This window comes from Oncorhynchus clarkii, chromosome 10, assembly GCF_045791955.1.
Source record: "Oncorhynchus clarkii lewisi isolate Uvic-CL-2024 chromosome 10, UVic_Ocla_1.0, whole genome shotgun sequence".
Classification (NCBI taxonomy): Eukaryota; Metazoa; Chordata; class Actinopteri; order Salmoniformes; family Salmonidae; genus Oncorhynchus; species Oncorhynchus clarkii.
In genome coordinates this window covers 66,793,091-66,809,353 of record NC_092156.1, presented here as the reverse complement: position 1 = coordinate 66,809,353, position 16,263 = coordinate 66,793,091, and the positions used below count along the sequence as shown (strand labels likewise).

The 16,263-nt window shown below is 43.7% G+C and overlaps 1 protein-coding gene across 3 annotated transcripts; it reads left to right on the top strand.

The window, feature by feature from the left end:
- Nucleotides 1–3,101: 3,101 nt before the first annotated feature.
- LOC139419716 (methylmalonic aciduria type A homolog, mitochondrial-like) lies at nucleotides 3,102–15,274 on the top strand. 3 transcript variants are annotated; one of them, XM_071169702.1, is made up of 7 exons: nucleotides 3,102–3,294; nucleotides 3,576–4,025; nucleotides 4,296–4,418; nucleotides 4,929–5,099; nucleotides 5,350–5,435; nucleotides 9,790–9,939; nucleotides 14,651–15,274. In XM_071169702.1, the coding sequence occupies exons 2-7, from the start codon at nucleotides 3,614–3,616 to the stop codon at nucleotides 14,954–14,956; spliced, it is 1,248 nt and encodes a 415-aa protein (XP_071025803.1). In that variant the 5' UTR covers nucleotides 3,102–3,294; nucleotides 3,576–3,613; the 3' UTR covers nucleotides 14,957–15,274. The 3 variants fall into 3 exon arrangements, with proteins under 3 accessions (XP_071025803.1, XP_071025805.1, XP_071025804.1); XM_071169704.1 differs by lacking the exon at nucleotides 9,790–9,939 and having other exon boundaries at nucleotides 3,107–3,294; nucleotides 14,651–15,241; XM_071169703.1 differs by lacking the exon at nucleotides 3,102–3,294 and having other exon boundaries at nucleotides 3,388–4,025.
- The last annotated feature ends 989 nt before the right edge of the window (nucleotides 15,275–16,263 follow it).

Here is a 16,263-nt window from a genome sequence, read left to right as displayed (position 1 = left end):
CCTGTGTCCTTATATTGTTTTCATTTTTTAAGAATAAAATAACGTTAATGTCAATGTCCACGCATGTCAACACGTGTAATGTTGGTATCATAAGCTAAGTTTCAAGTTGACGCTCAAGAAAGTTCAGTATAAATATTGCATAAGAGCCCATTTAAGCTTGATCTGAAATGTAATCGGAGGCGCGGTATGGGTGGTGTGGCGCAATCGCGGAGCCTCTAGAGGCACGCAGAGGCCAAATTGAATTTGAACTCTACCCCATCGCTGTGCTCCTCTCAAATTTTGTAACAAATGCGGATGGCTCTGTATAGCTCCGCATTGACATGATTTGTTAATGGTAGGTGGGGGCGAGAGGTTCTGTATAAACACAAACTCACTTCCTTGAAAACTTCCTTCACAACTGCTCTGCGCTGCTTGGTGAAGCCCAAGAATGCCCTGACTTCTGCAGAGGCTGTATCACCATAAATGCTGCATGGCCAATGCAGACGTCCTAATGGAGCAAACAGAAGAATGATGATATTTAGCCTCAAATAACCTAGAGGCAAAATCAAAAAGCAAGAATGCATATCTTCCAACTCTAACCACTAGGCTACCCTGCCGCCCCATATGAGGAGAATTACTGTGGATAGAGGAGTGGTGTGACCAGATATAGTGGAGGCTGATGGGAGGAGCTATAGGACAGGCTCAAATTGTACTGGCTGGAATGAAATGAATGGAACCGAATCAAACACATCAAACAGCTCCTCCCAACAGCCTCCTCTGATATAGACTGAGGCCATGGTATTGGAACACTTGTTGCAAGGCCCTTAGGTATAAAAACCTTTGGATCACCCTTGGGGGGTTGGGACATGAAAACAACACATTTTAAATGGAAACATGCAATTGACACAATTGACACAGCCATAAGACTCCTGAACAGGTAATCAAATGGCTACCCGGACTATTTGAATTGTGTGCCCCCCCCAACCCCTCTTTTTACGCTTCTGCTACTCTCTGTTTATATGCATAGTCACTTTAACTATACATTCATGTACATAGTACCTCAAAAAAACTCAATGACACCATTCTGACACCATTCTGTATACTTCTGGTCCTTCTTTGGACATTGTGTTAACTAACCTCCAGACGAGCTTCAATGCCATACAACTCTCCTTCCATGGCCTCCAACTGCTCTTAAATGCAAGTAAAACTAAATGCATGCTCTTCACCCGATCACTGCCTGCACCTGCCTGCCCGTCCAGCATCACTACTTTGGGCGGTTCTGACTTAGAATATGTGGACAACTACAAATACCTAGGTGTCTGGTTAGACTGTAAACTATCCTTCCAGACTCACATTAAGCATCTCCAATCCAAAATTAAATCTAGAATCGGCTTCCTATTTCGCAACAAAGCATCCTTCACTCATGTTGCCAAACATACCATCATGACCATCCTACCGATCCTCGACTTCGGGCAATGTCATTTACAAAATAGCCTCCAACACTCTACTCAACAAATTGGATGCAGTCTATCACAGTGCCGTCCGTTTTGTCACCAATTCCCCATAAACTACCCACCACTGCGACCTGTACGCTCTCTCGTTGGCTGGCCCTCGCTTCATACTCGTCGTCAAACTCACTGGAGAGCTGGAGACTCATATCCCCCTCACTAGCTTTAAGCACCAGCTGTCAGAGTAGCTCACAGATCACTGCACCTGTACATAGCCCATCTGTAATATAGCCCATCCAACTACCACATCCCCATACTTTATTTATTTATCTTGCTCCTGTAACAGATGTGAAACGGCTAGCTTAGTTAGCGTGGGCGCTAAATAGCGTTTCAATCAGTGACGTCACGGTCTAAATTTATACTGTTACACTCCTTTGCACCCCAGTATCTCTACTTGCACATTCATCTTCTGCACATCTACCATTCCAGTTTTTAATTGCTATATTGTAATTACTTTGCCACCATGGCCTATTTATTGCCTTAACTCCCTTATCTTACCTCATTTGCACTCACTGTATATAGACTTTTTGTTTTCTTTATTGACTGTATGTTTAGTTTATTCCATGTGCAACTCTGTGTTGTTGTATGTGTCGAACTGCTATGCTTTATCTTGGCCAGGTCACAGTTGCAAATGAGAACTTGTTCTCAACTAGCCTACCTGGTTAAATAAAGGTTAAATATATATATTTTAAAAATAATAATAATTGGACCGACCAATCCCGCACATTGGCTAACCGGGCTATCTGCATTATGTCCCGCCACCCACCACCTGCCAACCCCTCTTTTACGCTACTGTTACTCTCTGTTCATCATATATGCATAGTCACTTTAACCATATCTACATGTACATACTACCTCAATCAGCCTGACCAGCCGGTGTCTGTATTTAGCCTCGCTACTTTATAGCCTCGCTACTGTATACAGTCTGTCTTTTTACTGTTGTTTTATTTCTTTACTTACCTATTGTTCACCTTTTTTGCACTATTGGTTAGAGCCTGTAAGTAAGCATTTCACTGTAAAGTCTACTACACCTGTTGTATTCGGCGCAGGTGACAAATAAACTTAGATTTGTTTTGATTTTAATACATGTGTACCTGTGTGAAATAGGACATGAACTGTATAAGCACCCACAAAAATATTACAACTCAAGACACTAACATGAAATTGTATGGCCACAATGGCTGAAAATTGAAAAATCTTGCAAAATACAAGCAACATTGTGCAAGAGTTATCCATCCTTTGATAAATGCCTTCTAAAATTATTCCCTTGAATTTCAATTTGAGTGAATTGTGAAGACAAGAGCTCAACCACGACTAACTGCTACCACCGCGTGGCCTTGAGTAGTACTACTTTTCTAGAAAGGGGCGGTGATCAACGTCACAGGGAGTAGGAAGTGAACGAAGCAACAAAAAAAACAATACCCACTGGGTTTCACTAGATAGCACAGCCACGAAGTAAAAAGCTTTATGAAAATAATTATGTGCTTTTTGGTCATTCTTTAAGGTTATGTCTTGGCATAAGGTTAGCAGTGTGGTTAAGGTTAGGGTTAATGTTAGGTTTAATATCACATTTTAAGAAGATCAATTGTAGAAATGGGCGGAGTTTATGACTTTGTGACTGTGGTAGCTAGTGACGACCAAAACATTGGTCAACGTGTGGTTGCTTTTGAGAATCAAATGACAGAATTATCCTTATTTTCTTTACTCCAAAAAGGAATACTCACTTATGAAAGTGTTTGGAGCAATAGTAGAGGACAACAGCAAAGACGAACGAAGCAGATGTATGTACAAATAGCTAGCTAATAAGGTGAGTTCTCCATTGTATGTACACGTTTTGTAATTGTTCAGCTATATGACTACTTGTCAGTCAGTTACCGGTGTATGTACTGTAGGCATGCATATATCCATTCGTTTCTACTGGCAGAATTTGCTCCTGAATGCCACAACCTCAAACAGTCTAAATAGCCCAAAGTGAGTGTCATAGAGTAATCAGCATCAGTTTTGTTTTGGTTCTGTCTTGTTGAATGAACTGAAATGTGTCACAAACCTCTATTGAATGCCTGTTGTCTAACGTTTCATCATTATCAGACTCTCTCCCCTAGAGAAGGGACCAGTGCCAGGCAATCATGGGACCCTCAGTACTCTTTCCGCTTCTCCACCGCTTGTCCTCCCCCTTACGAACTGTCACCCCAACATGGGGCCGATGGCTCCTCCGCCAGCTACCCCCACCATCCTGCACTCGTACCCCTTGTACCACCTCATTCCCTGGGCTTAACTCCCAACACATCCGCGGTATGTGTGTGGAATCCATCCTCAGCCACATTAAGGAGCTGAGTCCACCAGAGCAGAGGCTGTTGAATAAGCTGTATGAAGGACTGATCTCAGGTCAGCGGGCCAGTCTGGCTGAGTCCATTACCCTGGTGGAGACCCAGCATCCCAGAAAGAAAGAGCTGGCCCAGGTCCTGCTACAGAGAGTACTGGCCCACAGGAAGGAGCAGGAGAAACAGAACGGAGGGAAACCCCTGGCCTTCAGAGTGGGTTAGTATGTGGATTGTTATGTTCAACATTGTTGTGTCTATGCCCAGTACATAGAATGCACGCAGACCCAATAATATGTGAACATTTGATCTAGTGGCTTGCAGTCCTTAGAGTTGGACCGCTTGAGTTGGTGGCTGCAATGTGGGCTTTTTATTGAAGATGTTTGTACTCGTACTCTTGATGTAGCTAAGTCTAAAATACCATATGGGGAAGAGTGTGGGCTTGGTGTACGTGCATGTTTGTTCTCTGTGAGGTGACGTCTGTCTGTAGGTCTGTCTGGCCCACCCGGAGCTGGGAAGTCCACCTTCATCGAGGTGGTGGGGAAGATGCTCACAGGACAAGGACATAAAGTCTCTGTTCTGGCTGTCGACCCCTCATCATGCACTACAGGAGGTATGTTTCCACATCATTCTACATATTCATCGCTGTGTTTGTGCGTGGTATTTCATCAGTGTTGTGGGGTATATGTATTGGTTTAAATGGGTCTGTTAGAATGCCTCGTCATGCCAGACAGACTCTTGCACCGTAATATGTGGGATTTTGTGAACATTGACATAACTATTCTGCCTTGTTCAATGTTGTTAAACATAATTTCCTCACCACAGGAGGTTGGTGGCACCTTAATTGGGGAGGACGGGCTCGTGGTAATGGCTGGAGCGGAATCAGTGGAATGGTATCAAACACATTAAACACATGGTTTCCAGGTGTTTGATGCTGTTCCATTTTCTCTGTTCTGGACATTTATTAGGAGCTGTCCTCCCCTCAGCAGCCTCCTGTGTTCCTGACATATATCTTCTTCAAGCTAGGCAAAGGATTATTATTAAATATTGATACCTATACTGATATACTACCACTTTTATACTTTATGTTGGTGTTACGCATAAATCCTCCCCCTCTCCCCAGGGTCTCTGATGGGTGACAAGACTCGTATGACTGAGCTCTCCAGAGACATGAGTGCTTTCATCAGACCCTCCCCCACCTCTGGAACACTGGGAGGAGTCACCCGGACCACCAATGAGGCCATAGTACTGTGTGAGGGGGGTGGCTACGACATCGTTCTGGTAGAAACTGTAGGTGAGAAACTCAATGGTTGAGTCGACTGTTTTTAAAAGCCTCAGAAGGGACAAATCTTCACCTGGGATAGGCCACCTGCACAGTTTTTATTGATGCTTTGCATCTTCCACATTACGTGGTTTCTAAAGTCTAAATGGCATAAAGGATACAATTATGAAATGACATAACATAGCTCATAGTTTATTAATACAAATCCTAAGGTAGATAGCGTTTCATAAATACTTGGTTTCATTGTGTGTTGTGTCCTCAGGCGTAGGCCAGTCAGAGTTTGCGGTGGCTGACATGGTGGACATGTTTGTGTTGCTGATCCCACCAGCAGGGGGCGATGAACTACAGGTCAGACCTCCATCACCATCACACTCCCCTGTTACAATGCCATTAAAGAACCTGTGAAAATCTTGTGATATTTACAGACATTTTTGATCATTTAAATAAATAATATATCCATTGATTCTTGATGAAAATAAATGTCTCATGAGTTTAGTTCAACTGTCTTTATAGTACACTGCTCAAAAAAATAAAGGGAACACTAAAATAACACATCCTAGATCTGAATGAATGAAATATTCTTATTAAATACTTTGTTTTTACATAGTTGAATGTGCTGACAACAAAATCACACAAATTATCAATGGAAATCAAATTTATCAACCCATGGAGGTCTGGATTTGGAGTCACACTCAAAATTAAAGTGGAAAACCACACTACAGGCTGATCCAAGTCAAAATGAGGCTCAGTAGTGTGTGTGGCCTCCACGTGCCTGTATGACCTCCCTACAACGCCTGGGCATGCTCCTGATGAGGTGGCGGATGGTCTCCTGAGGGATCTCCTCCCAGACTTGGACTAAAGCATCCGCCAACTCCTGGACAGTCTGTGGTGCAATGTGGCGTTGGTGGATGGAGCGAGACATGATGTCCCAGATGTGCTCAATTGGATTCAGGTCTGGGGAACGGGCGGGCCAGTCCATAGCATCAATGCCTTCCTCTTGCAGGAACTGCTGACACACTCCAGCCACATGAGGTCTAGCATTGTCTTGCATTAGGAGGAACCCAGGGCCAACCGCACTAGCATATGGTCTCACAAGGGGTCTGAGGATCTCATCTCAGTACCTAATGGCAGTCAGGCTATCTCTGGCGAGCACATGGAGGGCTGTGCGGCCCCCCAAATAAATGCCACACCATGACTGACCCACCGCCAAACCGGTCATGCTGGAGGATGTTGCAGGCAGCAGAACGTTCTCCACAGCGTCTCCAGACTCACGTCTGTCACGTCTGTCATGTGCTCAGTGTGAACCTGCTTTCATCTGTGAAGAGCACAGGGCGCCAGTGGCGAATTTGCCAATCTTGGTGTCCTCTGGCAAATGCCAAACGTCCTGCACGGTGTTGGGCTGTAAGCACAACCCCCACCTGTGGACGTCGGGCCCTTATACCACCCTCATGGAGTCTGTTTCTGACCGTTTGAGCAGACACATGCACATTTGTGGCCTGCTGGAGGTCATTTTGCAGGGCTCTGGCAGTGCTCCTCCTGCTCCTCCTTGCACAAAGGCGGAGGTAGCGGTCCTACTGCTGGGTTGTTGCCCTCTTACAGCCTCCTCTACGTCTCCTGATGTACTGGCCTGTCTCCTATTAGCGCCTCCATGCTCTGGACACTACGCTGACAGACACAGCAAACCTTCTTGCCACAGCTCGCATTGATGTTCCGTCCTGGATGAGCTGCACTACCTGAGCCACTTGTGTGGGTTGTAGACTCCGTCTCATGCTACCACTAGAGTGAAAGCACCACCAGCATTCAAAAGTGACGAAAACATCAGCCAGGAAGCATAGGAACTGAGAAGTGGTCTGTGGTTACCACCTGCAGAACCACTCCTTTATTGGGGGTGTCTTGCTAATTGCCTATTTCCACCTGTTGTCTATTCCATTTGCACAACAGCATGTGAAATTTATTGTCAATCAGTGTTGCTTCCTAAGTGGACAGTTTGATTTCACAGAAGTGTGATTGACTTGGAGTTACATTGTGTTGTTTAAGTGTTCCCTTTATTTTTTTGAGCAGTGTACATATCTGATTCCTCATGCCTTTCATATTTGCAAAAGAAACAGCATGGTTTCTTTCCACCCTGTTGTCTTCACTTATTCTGTCTCAGGATGCACTTAAGTATTCAAACAGGATCACAGACTGTCGCACTGTCCATCAATCAGCTTAGACGTATAGACTTAAGATTTACATCCAATTTCCCCTCTGGAGATCAATAAAGTTGATTCAAAGCACATAGTGTTGGTCACATACACGTATTTAGCAGATGTTATTTCTATCAAAGTGTGGACACACCTACTCATTACATTTTTAAATGTTTTTTCTTTCTTTCTTATTATTTTCTACATTTTAGAATAATAGTGAAGACATCAAAACCAATGAAATAACACATGGAATCATGTAGTAACCAACAAAGTGTCAAACAAATCTAAATATATTTTTGATTCTTCAAAGTAGCCACCCTTTGCCTTGACGACAGCTTTGCACACTTGTCATTCTCTCAACGAGCTTCACCTGGAATGCTTTTCTAACCGTCTTGAAGGAGTTCCCACATATGCTGAGCACTTGTTGGCTGCTTTTCCTTCACTCTGCGGTCCAACTCATCCCAAACCATCTCAATTGGGTTGAAGTCAGGTGATTGTGGAGGCCAGGTCATCTGATGCAGCACTCCATCACTCTACTTCTTGGTCAAATAGCCCTTACACAGATAGGTGTGTTTGGGTCATTGTCCTGTTGCACAAACCAGGTGGGATGGCGTATCGCTGCAGAATGCTGTGGTAGCCATGCTGGTTAAGTGTACCTTGAATTCTAAATAAATTACTCAGTGTCACCAGCAAAGCATCATCACACCACCTCCTCCATGCTTCACGGTGGGAACTATACATGCGGAAATCATCCCTTCACCTGCTCTGCGTCTCACAAAGACATGGTGGTTGGAACCATAAATCTCAAATTTGAATTAATCAGACCAAAGACAGATTTCCACCGGTCTATTGTCCATTGCTCGTGTTACTGTCTTTTAAGCAAGTCTCTTCTTCTTATTGGTGTCCTTTAGTGGTTTCTTTGCAGCAATTCGACCATGAAGTTGATGTTGAGATGTGTCTGTTACTTGAACTCTGTGAAGCATTTATTTGGGCTGCAATTTATGAACTTATCCTCTGCAGCAGAGGTAACTCTGGGTCTTCCTTTCCTGTGGCGGTCCTCATGAGAGCCAGTTTCATCATAACGCTTGATGGTTTTTGCGACTGAACTTGAAGAAACTTTCAAAGTTCTTGAAATTTTCCAGATTGACTGACCTTCATGTCTTCAAGTAATGGTGGACTGTTGTTTCTCTTTGCTTATTTGAGCTGTTCTTGCCATAATATGGACTTAGCCCTATTTGGGTAAGACCCACTTCTGTATACCACCCATGCCTTGTCACAACACAACTGATTGGCTCAAACGCATTAAGAAGGAAAGAAATTCCACAAATTAACTTTTAACAAGGCACACCTGTTAATTGAAATGCATTCCAGGTGACTACCTCATGAAGCTGGTTGAGAGAATTCCAAGAGTGTGCAAAGCTGTCATCAAAGCAAAGGGTGCCTACTTTGAAGAATCTCATATACACTACCGTTCAAAAGTTTGGAAAGCTTAGCTTAGAAATGTCCTTGTTTTTGAAAGAAAAGCATTTTTTCAAATTTTTTCAAAGGATCAAATTGATCCTAAATACAGTGTAGACATTGTTAATGTTGTAAATGACTATTGTAGCTGAAAACGGCTGATTTTTATTGTAATATCTACATAGGCGTACAGAGGCCCATTATCAGCAACCATCACTCCTGTGTTTCAATGGCACGTTGTGTTAGCTAATCCAAGTTTATCATTTTAAAAGGCTAATTGATCATTAGAAAATAATTTTGCAATTATGTTAGTACAGCTGAAAACTGTTGTTCGGATTAAAGTTGTATTAAAACTCACCTTATTTAGACTAGTTTAGTATCTGGAGCATCAGCATTTGTGGGTTCGATTACAGGCTCAAAATGGCCAGAAACAACTTTCATCTGAAACTCGTCAGTCTATTCTTGTTCTGACAAATGAAGGCTATTCCATGCGAGAAATTGCCAAGAAACTGAAGATCTCGTACAAAACTGTGTACTACTCCCTTCACAGAACAGCGCAAACTGGCTGAGAAACAGACGCCTCACAAGTCCTCAACTGGCAGCTTAATTAAATAGTACCCGCAAAACACCGGTCTCAACGTCAACAGTGAAGAGGCGACTCTGGGATGCTGGCCTTCTAGGCAGAGTTCCTCTGTCCAGTGTCTGTGTTATTTTACCCATCTTAATCTTTTCTTTTTATTGGCCAGTCTGAGATATGGATTTTTCTTTGCAACTCTGCCTAGAAGGCCAGCATCCTGGAGTCGCCTCTTCACTGTTGATGTTGAGACTGGTGTTTTTCGGGTACTATTTAATGAAGCTGCTAGTTGAGGACTTGTGAGGCGTATGAAATGGGTAAAACGGTATGTAAACATTATTAAAGTGACCAGTGTTCCATGACTATGTACATAGGGCAAGCAGCCTCTAAGGTGCGGGGTTGAGTAACCGGGTGGTAGCCGTCTAGGGACATTTTGTAAAGTTCAGGGCACAGTACTGAATCTGTGTGTGTTCTCCATTGCCAGGGCATTAAGCGAGGCATCATAGAGAAGGCAGACCTGGTGGTGGTCACTAAAGCAGACGGAGACCTGTTAGTTCCAGCCAGGAGAATCCAGGCAGAGTATACCAGCGCTCTGAAACTGCTCAGGAAGAAATCAAAGTCCTGGAACCCTAAGGTGGGTTGTATTGGGTTGAATGTTTTTTGTCTGAGTGGTAGTGCGAAGGGGTTAAACTTAGTGGGGCAAAAAAGTATTTAGTCGGCCACCAATTGTGCAAGTTCTCCCACTTAAAAAGATGAGAGGGGCCTGTAATTCATCATAGTTACACTTCAACTATGACAAACAAAATGAGAGAGAAAAATCCAGAAAATCACATTGTAGGATTTTTTATTAATTTATTTGCAAATTATGGTGGAAAATAAGTATTTGGTCACCTACAAACAAGCAAGATTTCTGGCTCTCACAGACCTGTAACTTCTTCTTTAAGAGGCTCCTCTGTCCTCCACTCATTACCTGTATTAATGGCACCTGTTTGAACTTGTTATCAGTATAAAAGACACCTGTCCACAACCTCAAACAGTCACACTCCAAACTCCACTATGGGCAAGACCAAAGAGCTGTCAAAGGACACAATAAACAAAATTGTAGACCTGCACCAGGCTGGGAAGACTGAATCTGCAATAGGTAAGCAGCTTGGTTTGAAGAAATCAACTGTGGGAGCAATTATTAGGAAATGGAAGACATACAAGACCACTGATAATCTCCCTCGACCTGGGGCTCCACGCAAGATCTCACCCCGTGGGGTCAAAATGATGACAAGAACGGTGAGCAAAAATCCCAGAACCACACGGGGGAACCTAGTGAATGACCTTCAGAGAGCTGGGACCAAAGAAACAAAGCCTACCATCAGTAACACACTACCATGAGTCAGGGATTCAAATCCTGCAGTGCCAGAGGTGTCCCCCTGCTTAAGCCAGTACATGTCCAGGCCTGTCTGAAGTTTGCTAGAGAGCATTTGGATGATCCAGAAGAAGATTGGGAGAATGTCATATGGTCAGATGAAACCAAAATATAACCTTTTGGTAAAAACTCAACTCGTCGTGTTTGGAGGACAAAGAATGCTGAGTTGCATCCAAAGAACTCCATACCTACTGTGAAGCATGGGGGTGGAAACATCATGCTTTGGGGCTGTTTTTCTGCAAAAGGGACCAGGACGACTGATCCGTGTAAAGGAAAGAATGAATGGGGCCATGTATTGTAAGATTTTGAGTGAAAACCTCCTTCCATCAGCAAGGGCATTGAAGATGAAACGTGGCTGGGTCTTTCAGCATGACAATGATCCCAAACACACCGCCTGGGCAAGGAAGGAGTGGCTTCGTAAGAAGCATTTCAAGGTCCTGGAGTGGCCTAGCCAGTCTCCAGATCTCAACCCCATAGAAAATCTTTGGAGGGAGTTGAAAGTCTGTGTTGCCCAGCAACAGCCCCAAAACATCACTGCTCTAGAGGAGATCTGCATGGAGGAATGGGTCAAAATACCATCAACAGTGTGTGAAGACTTACAGAAAATGTTTGACCTCTGTCATTGCCAACAAAGGGTATATAACAAAGTATTGAGATAAACTTTTGTTATTGACCAAATACTTATTTTCCACCATAATTTGCAAATAAATTCATTAAACATCCTACAATGTGATTTTCTGGATTTTTATTCTCATTTTGTCTGTCATAGTTGAAGTGTACCTATGATGAAAATTAGGCCTCTCTCATCTTTTTAAGTGGGAGAACTTGCACAATTGGTGGCTGACTAAATACTTTTTTTGCCCCACTGTATATAGAAAAGTGCTTCAAATAGCTGCTCAGGAAGAAGTCCAAGACCTGGAACGTGGTTAGTGTTGTGTGGGTTTGTGCTCATACCTTCATGTGCACAGAATTAAGAAATACAAACAGATAATGAGAAATAAATGCATACCTACAAAAAATAGGCATATTGCCTCAAACTCCAGGTAACTGGGGGTTGGAACCTGATGTTGTTCTTCATATCCTCTATTGGAGAGCTGTTACATTTCCTCTGAAAATCCTTTTTTGCCACCCTCAACTCTCCATACGCACACATCACCAGAACCGACAGGCCGTCCCACTGTACAGCGAGGTCAGCTGACCCGGGGGAGAGGGATTAATGTGATGTCATCATCAGGGCACTCTAGTCTGCCGCAGTGTTCCCGGGGTGGGGAGGGGGTGCTCTCTGCATGTCTCCCGCCCTGGGCCGAGCGTTGTGGCATTGTCTCTTTGTCTCAGACCGACTGCGTGCGGCCCAATGCAGCATCTGCCCACCTGGCAACCTGCCAAAGTCCCCTACCGCCACCCACCCACCCTTCTCCCTCCATCCCCCTCTTCCTCTTCCTCCCCACTCTGAATAGAGAGCTGCTGTGTCATGTATTTTCCTGATTAGCAGCCCACCCACTCAGATGAAAGACTCCCAGACCTGTCTCGCTCTCTGGTTCTCTGTCTCTCTCGCTTCTTTTTCAAATTTTCTGTCTCTCTCGCTCTCTCTCTCCCTTTCTCTCTCTCTGTTTTTCTGTCTCTATTTCTCTCCACCTCTCTCTCTCTCTCTTCATCTCCATCTATCTCATCTCTCTCTGTTTTGCTCCATTTGTCTCTCTCGCTCTCTGGCCCTGTTCCTCTTTCCACTAGTACCAGAGGCAGCAACACTGACTTCAGGACAGGAGATATCCACCACAGTGATTTTAATGGGTCTCCACATGATTCCTCCTCTGCCATATCTCAATATTAGGTTCAGGGGAGGTTACTTTGGAAGGCTCCCTTCTAGCAGATTAATCATTTTGACTGTAGCTTTGTAAGACATTTCTACAGTATTTCCCCATGTCAGAAACACATTTCTATTGGCACACTTGAATTGTAAATAGACCAATTTAGGAATGACTCGATAGAATACAGCTTGATAGAGTATTGCACCATTGAGATATGACTTCACACAGTTCTCTTTTTGTAGTGCCCTCACTCTCATTCAAGCACTGGTCAATACTGAGTTGTTTAGCCCTTAAATCACTGGTGTTGTCTGGACAGGCCTGAGGTGAATATGGGAATACAGAGACCCCACTGGGTGTGTGATATCTGTGGTGTGTCACTGTGCCTGCATGGGCATATGGGGGGATTGATTACCAACTGCATGGGGGTCCACACGTGTGTGTTCACATACAGTACCAGTCAAAAGTTTGGACACACCTACTCATTCCAGTGTTTTCCTTATTTGTACTATTTTCTACATTGTAGAATAATAGTGAAGACATCAAAACTATGAAATAACACATATGGAATCATGTGTAACCAAAAAAGTGTTAAACAAATCAAAATATATTTGAGATTTGAGATTCTTCAAAGTAGCCACCCTTTGCCTTGATGACAGCTTTGCAAACGCTTGGCATTCTCTCAACCAGCTTCATGTTTCAATTAACAGGTGTGCCTTGTTAAAAGTTAATGTGTGGAATTTCTTTCCTTCTTAATGTGTTTGAGCCCATCAGTTGTGTTGTGACAAGGTAGGGGTGGTATACAGAAGATATCCCTATTTGGTAAAGACCAAGTCCATATTATGGCAAGAACAGCTCAGATAAAGAGAAATGACAATCCATCATTACTTCAGGACATGAAGGTCAGTCAATCCAGAAAATGTCTAGAACTTAAAAAAAAAAACATCAAGCGCTATGATGAAACTGGCTCTTATGAGGACCACAGGAATGGAAGACCCAGAGTTACCTCTGCTGCAGAGGATTAGTTCATTAGAGTTACCAGCCTCAGAAATTGCAGCCCAAATAAATGCTTCACAGAGTTCAGGTAACAGATACATCTCAACATCAACTGTTCAGAGGAGACTGTGTGAATCAGGTCGAATTGCTGCAAGAAACCACTACTAAAGGACACCGATAATAAGAAGAGACTTGCTTGGTGCAAGAAACCCGAGCAATGGACATTAGACCAGTGGAAATCTGTCCTTTGGTCTGATGAGTCCAAATTTGAGATGTTTGGTTCCAACCGTTGTTTCTTTGTGAGACGTAGAGTAGTTGAATGGATGATCTCCACGTGTGGTTCCCACCGTGAAGCATGGAGGAGGAGGTGTGATGGTGTGGGGGTGCTTTGCTGGTGACACTGTGATTTATTTAGATTTCAAGGTACACTTAACCAGCATGGCTACCACAGCATTCTGCAGCGAAATGCCATCCCATCTGGTTTGCGCTTAGTGGGACTATCATTTGTTTTTCAACAGGACAATGACCCAACACACGTCCAGGCTGTGTAAGAGCTTTTTGATCAAGAAGGAGAGGGATGGAGTGCTGCATCAGATGACCTGGCCTCCACAATCACCTGACCTCAACCCAATTGAGATGGTTTGGGATGAGTTGGACTGCAGAGTGAAGGAAAAGCATCCAACAAGTGCTCAGCATATGTGGGAACCACTTCAAGACTGTTGGAAAAGCGTTCCAGGTGAAGCTCGTTGAGAGAATGCCAAGAGTACAAAGCTGTCATCAACACAAAGGGTGGCTACTTAGAAGAATCTAAAATATATTTAGATTTTTTTTTTAATTGGTCACTACATGATTCCATATGTGCTATTTCATAGTTTTGATGTCTTCACTATTATTCTACAATGTAGAAAATAGTCAAAATAATGAAAAACCCTTGAATGAGTAGGTGTGTCCAGACGTTTGACTAGTACCATATGTGAGAGTATATGTATGTCTGTATGCACTCTGTATGTGTGTGGGGGGTGGGGGGGGGGGGGGGGGGGGGCTTGTATTACTATCCTTGTGGGTACTGAAAATCCCCAAAGTCCATATAATGTGTGTGTGTGTGTGGTTCTCCCCCCCCCCACCAGGTAGTGCGTGTGTCATCCCAGACAGGCGAGGGTGTAGCAGAGCTGTGGGGTAAGATGGAGGCCTTCCGCTCAGCCACCCTGTCCAGCGGGGACTTCCAGGACAGACGTAGGGCCCAGCACAAGGTGTGGATGTGGAGCCTGATCCAGGAGAATGTCCTGAGGCACTTCCAGGAACACCCTGCCGTCAGGGGGGAGCTACCCCAGCTAGAGGACAGGGTCACGAGGGGAGCTATATCACCGGGCCTGGCGGCTGATCTGTTACTGAAGGCCTTCACCTCTTCTTCATCATCCTCCTCCTCACAGTGACCTAGCTGAAGTGGAGATCTAATACCAACAGAATTATCCATATACTGTAATATTGATTACACTTCTTCACACTTCTCTCAGGTCACTGCTCTTTAAGGACGATTGATTGTTGATGAGAGAAGGGAAGGAATTCTAGGTCTTGGTCCCCCTCCCAATCCCACACACAACACACTGCCTTCAAATTGAAACACTGACCTACTTCCTCATATAAGAGACTTGACATTGCCGTTTATTTATTTATACTTGAAGAGTATCAATGGATGCAGTTTTATAGATTTTATCATAATCAATGAGTTGAATAAATTATTAAATTAATTATATAGTGGTGGGCGTTTTCTGTTGCTGAAATGTTTGTGTGGGGACGTAGCTACTGAACCAGGGCTAGGAAGCTTTGTGTGGGGACGTAACTGCTGAACCAGGGCTAGGAAGCTTTGTGTGGGGAGATTGGAAACCCAAATTGGTCTACACGGACAAGTTCTGGCCTGGTTTAGATCTTATCTGTCGGAAAGATATCAGTTTGTCTCTGTGAATGGTTTGTCCTCTGACAAATCAACTGTACATTTCGGTGTTCCTCAAGGTTCCGTTTTAGGACCACTTGTTTTCACTATATATTTTACCTCTTGGGGATGTCATTCGAAAACATATTGTTAACTTTCACTGCTATGCGGATGACACACAGCTGTACATTTCAATGAAACATGGTGAAGCCCCAAAATTGCTAGAAGCCTGTGTTTCAGACATAAGGAAGTGGATGGCTGCAAACTTTCTACTTTTAAACTCTGACAAAACAGAGATGCTTGTTCTAGGTCCCAAGAAACAAAGAGATCTTCTGTTGAATCTGACAATTAATCTTAATGGTTGTACAGTCGTCTCAAATAAAACTGTGAAGGACCTCTGCGTTACTCTGGGCCCTGATCTCTCTTTTGACGAACAAGGACAGCTTTTTTCCATCTACGTAACATTGCAAAAATCAGAAACTTTCTGTCCAAAAATGATGCAGAAAAATTAATCCATGCTTTTGTTACTTCTAGGTTAGACTACTGCAATTCTCTACTTTCCGGCTACCCGGATAAAGCACTAAATAAACTTCAGTTAGTGCTAAATACGGCTTCTAGAATCCTGACTAGATCCAAAAAATGTGATCATATTACTCCAGCGCTTGCCTCCCTACACTGGCTTCCTGTTAAGGCAAGGGCTGATTTCAAGGTTTTACTGCTAACCTACAAAGCATTACATGGGCTTGCTCCTACCTATCTCTCTGATTTGGTCCTGCCGTACATACCTACACGTACGCTACGGTCACAAGA

Coding starts and splice junctions, on each gene's coding strand:
- LOC139419716 (XM_071169702.1), top strand. CDS start 3,614: ATGGGACCCTCAGTACTCTTTCCGCTTCTCCACCGCTTGTCCTCCCCC. Junction 5,436..9,789: donor CAGGGGGCGATGAACTACAG/GTCAGACCTCCA, acceptor CTCCATTGCCAG/GGCATTAAGCGAGGCATCAT. Junction 9,940..14,650: donor CAAAGTCCTGGAACCCTAAG/GTGGGTTGTATT, acceptor CCCCCCCACCAG/GTAGTGCGTGTGTCATCCCA.